This window comes from Branchiostoma belcheri, unplaced genomic scaffold (assembly GCF_001625305.1).
Source record: "Branchiostoma belcheri isolate BF01 breed outbred unplaced genomic scaffold, Haploidv18h27 scaffold110, whole genome shotgun sequence".
Lineage (NCBI taxonomy): Eukaryota > Metazoa > Chordata > Leptocardii > Amphioxiformes > Branchiostomatidae > Branchiostoma > Branchiostoma belcheri.
Window position 1 is genome coordinate 816,051 of NW_017802492.1, and position 4,951 is coordinate 821,001.

At 38.5% G+C, this 4,951-nt stretch overlaps 1 protein-coding gene across 1 annotated transcript in view; it reads left to right on the forward strand.

The window, feature by feature from the left end:
* The window catches only part of LOC109486963 (WD repeat-containing protein 90-like), a 37,542-nt gene that overhangs the window by 13,337 nt on the left and 19,254 nt on the right, over nt 1-4,951 (forward strand). The window contains exons 18-19 of the mRNA XM_019790882.1: nt 333-472; nt 3,056-3,186. Of these exons, the coding sequence (XP_019646441.1) occupies nt 333-472; nt 3,056-3,186 (271 nt within the window). The remainder of the gene's footprint in view (nt 1-332; nt 473-3,055; nt 3,187-4,951) is intronic.

The window sequence follows — 4,951 nt, forward strand, 5'->3', positions numbered from 1 at the left end:
CCCCCCTCCCCCCCCCCCCCGCCTATTCAAAGCAACGGGTTTTTCTGGACCATTCCAATCTGCCTCAAAATTGTAGGGGTGCATCTGAAATAGACCGCAAAAACAGCAACGGCAAAAATACACATTCGTGCATCATCACGGGCATGCCTGCAGACGGCGTGTGAAATTGCGTGCCGATTACACAAAGGGAACCCAGTGCTTTGACTGCGAACACGAAAAACCAGCTCTTCACAACACTCCGTCCAGAGGTCCTGACCTCCTTCACGGAGTAATAAATAAGATAAATTCTCTTTCAATGTCTAAAATGTGGCTGTATCTCTCTCCTTGTCCAGTTGTATGACTTCAGTGCCCCTAAGGAGTGCCCGTGTGCAGTAGCGTACCACCCCTCCCAGCAGGTTCTGGCCTGTGGGTTTGAGAATGGCTGTGTCAGGGTCTTCAATGTGGCCAGCACCAGCCTCATAGCAGAACACAAGTAAGAACATTTCAGTGCCATGTATACTGCAGTTGTAAAAGTTAATTATGATTTTGTTGCAGTTCCTATGGATGACTAAAAATCTATCGCTTAGTTTGCTACCTTCTTGAATTATGCTTAAAAAACATCTTCAAACTAGAAAGGCCAATATTTGCTTTGGAGCAAATATAGCGATGGGTTCACCACATTTTACGACATGGCAGGGAAAGAATGAGAAACACTAGAAAGGCCAACATTTGCTTCGGAGCAAATGTAGGAATTTCACTCCATACCCTTCCCCAAACAAAAATGAGAGATTCTAAATAAATCATACTGCAATTATACAAGGACAAGCTGTTTGAATCTCGACAGGTATTTACAAAACTGGCACTTGGCAATTATCTCCCTTTTTTTTACAAAGATACAACGACACGCACTTTAAATCTCGACAGCTTTACTTTACACTTTTGATGAGATTGTAACTACTACTAACGGAAGCAAAATTTTCACGGCCTGAGAAAATGGACATGTTCACGGAACTATATATTCACGGTGGTGACAGCTGCAGGAAAAAGAAAGTCCGGGAATTATTTCCTAACTGTAATGATAAGTTCACAATACAGAGGTGACAGTGAAAACCGTGAACATTGACCCCCCGCTTGCGTTGCGGTACAGTGAAAAAAAATCGGGAATTACAGCAATCAATTTACTGAGTATGTTTGCTTAGTTTCCAGATGTTTTGACTTGTAGTTTTTAAATGAACGAAACCCAATGCGCGCACAGATGTTACTTTTGTGACAACATCAAAAGTGATTTTGGTTTGTATGTTGAAAAAATACAAAAGACTAACATTCAAAGTTATTGAAATTCTTGAGTAAGAACAATCAGTTTTGGAATGTTAAAAGCAAAGCAATGGATATTAAAACGAAAATGTTAAAATTAAATGTTGAAATTGTTAAAATGTAAAATGGTTAAAATGGTTAAAATGGTTAAAATTGTTGAAATTGTTAAAAATGTTAAAATTGTTAAAAATTGTAAAAAGGATAATTAAAAATATCCAGTGTACCGGGGTTCGAACTCGTAATGTCTGGACTTGCAGCCCTGCGCGTTACCAACCGAGCTATCTGGACACGTTTCCATTACTCTCTGCATTGTATGTCATATAAAGTGAACAACATGGCGGTAACAATCGCTTCAAGTACTAGTAAGGGACTTTCTAGGAGATAGCGTTACACTCTACAATTTTGGTGATTCTTCAGAAATCGATAACAGAATATATAATACTAGTCGGTGAAGATTGTGGAGCGACGCGAGTAATATGCCGCCGCGAGGGACGATTTGCTGCCGAGGGACTTTTGCCACGGAGAGAAGGTTTCCGCGCTCCAAGGTCCTTTCTAGTCGCCGATTGGAAGCAGTCTTGTTGGAGCGCGGAAACCTTCTCTCCGTGGCAAAAGTCCCTCGGCAGCAAATCGTCCCTCGCGGCGGCATATTACTCGCGTCGCTCACAGAAAAAATTACGCCCACGCCCAACAAGACTGCGAAGGAGGCTAGGCCGAGACCGCGTGGACCAGCTGCGCTGGTACGTGAAAATGGTAGTAAATAAATTAATTAGCCAACAGCCAATCAACAGCCACATCTGCAAACATGACCACACCTGCTTGTATGCCCATATTTGGGCCTTCCCCCGAATTCCTTTCTTATTACGTCACGCGCGTACGCGCCCACAGTACTTTCCTATGGGGACCACTAAAAAGCAAATAAAACGATTGTAAAAGCTTGTATCAAAAAAATTTAAAAAACGCCTAAGGGTATTTACCCACTCTACCTCTATACGAAATTACAGGTAATTTCGCCCAAAAATGAAGGAGTTGAATCAATTTAAAGAAGTGGCAGGAGGAGGAGGAGGAGGAGGAGAAGAAACATCAGAAAAAGCAATATGGGTTCACCACCACTTCGTGGTGTGGTGAACCCATAATCACAGTTGTCAGATCTAGATGCACGATTCACTCACTGACTCACTGCAGTTAGCCATCAAGCCTCAGATTCCTGTGAAAATTATTATTATATGTCTCTAATATATTTATAAGAAGTGATGTAGATGTAGATGACATAAGAAGGGATGAAACTAAATATGATATATGTTGGTGAAGATTAGACATTCAGCCAGGTAATAAGATACGCCAAAAGACAGTTACTGAAGCAACTGGATAATTTTATGATTTTGGAAACAGACGTTTCAGGTAGCATCCACTACCTTCACACTGGAGACTTGTCAGAAAGGCAAGTTTATAAGCACGAAATATTTATTGATAATGCACAGTCATAAATGAAGACAAATTTTTTTGTCCAAAAGGAAACAACAAAAGTTCGACAAGAAAAAATGTTCTCACTTATTTGCATATCAATCAATAGTCCGTGCTTATATAAACGTGCATTTCTAACAAGTCATCGGTGTCACTGAGGAAAGGTACATTAAATACCAAAATCATATGATTATCCAGTTGCTTGAGTCTTTGGCATATGATACATGTAATTATGATATGTTGTCATCTATTTCTTCACCTTGTTACATATTTTACATGTTGCACATTATGTTCCTTACAGACAACACCGAGGGAAGGTTGTAGGTCTGACGTTCTCCCCTAGCGGCTCTTACTTGTACAGTGCTGACTACTTCGGTACCCTGGTCATGTACACTACCACTGAGCCTGACTACGCTATCATCAGAGTTCTGGGTAGGTCTTCAATCAGCCTTGTCCAGTACTCATCTTGATACTGTTAAAATTCTCTGTTCAAACTAGAGAAGTAACATTTGCAAAGCAAATGCATAATGTTTACCTTCGGACATGGTCTGCTCTGTTAATTTTTACTCGAACACATTCACATACATGTACTACAAGTATATGGTGACAGGAGCAGAGCAGACCATGAAATTGCAACATTATGTAACCCAACACCAGTCACCATGGTGACAGACGTCAACAAATCATGTCATTGGCCAGGTCTGAGGTTAGTGTTTGGAACAGAAGAGGAAGAAGAAGCTGAGTAAAAACAATATGTTAACTTTTCCTTCGGTAAACATAATAACAGCAATATGTCACCTCACACATATTACAGTACTGAACATGTGTGAACTCTATTTAGTGTATTAGCATTTAAGGAGCAAAGCAGAAGTTAAGAATTGCTTTACCATGACAGTAGTGAGTGAGAAAACATTTCTGAAAGGTGGAGGAATACTAACAATGACTAGAAAAGTAACATTTGCCATGCAAGCAAATGAATAATGTTTACCTTTAAGTTAGCATAGGGTCTGCTCTGTTAATTCTTAATCAAACACATTGAATTTCATATACATGTATATTAGTGATAGGAGTCTAAATCAAGTTTATTTATTTATTTGTAATAATGTTTACCTTTAAGTTAGCATAGGGTCTGCTCTGTTAATTCTTAATCAAACACATTCATATACATGTATATAAGTGATAGGAGTCTAAATCAAGTTTATTTATTTATTTGTAATAATGTTTACCTTTAAGTTAGCATAGGGTCTGCTCTGCTAATTCTTAATCAAACACATTCATATACATGTATATAGTGATAGGAGTCTAAATCAAGTTTATTTGTTTATTGGTAATAATGTTTACCTTTAAGTTAGCATAGGGTCTGCTCTGTTGATTCTTAATCAAACACATTCATATACATGTATATAGTGATAGGAGTCTAAATCAAGTTTATTTATTTATTGGTAATAATGTTTAAGTTAGCATAGGGTCTGCTCTGTTAATTCTTAATCAAACACATTCATATAGTACATGTACATGTATATAGTGATAGGAGTCTAAATCCCTCCTGCTATAAAATTGCAACATGATGTAACCCAACATATGTACACCAGTTTTGCCATGGTGACAGACGTCTGGTTCAGGTCATTGACCTTATTGGTTTGGAGAAGGAGAGGATACAGAACTAAAACAATTTGTTTTACTTTGGTGAAAACATAATTATTATGATAGTATTACTCATATAATAGAACATGTATATCTACAAGATTGATGTTAAGATGATTAGCCAACTAGAAAGGCCAATATTTGCTTTGGAGCAAATATAGCGATGGGTTCACCACATTTTACCACATGGCAGGGAAAGAATGAGAAACACAAGGGAAAACAATGCTTTACATTGATATAACTATAGTATGAAGTAACATACAACTAAGACTACAACAGTTGGATAGCTATTCCCTACATTATTGGTTAGGATTGCATAATGCAAACTGTTGATTTTCAAGATAAAAAGAAGCGTTCATAGCCCGCATTCCAATGCTGGAGCAGGAAAGCTTAAAATACCTACCAAAACACTTGAATACAGACATACTGTCAGTATGGCATGGCTCTGTGCAGGTGTAAATGAAGTTAAGCCAGTTAAATCCCAACAGCCAATCAGCAAGGAGAATAGAGGAAAGCTGCATGCCTATTGGTTGATGCCTTGCATGCCATTGTG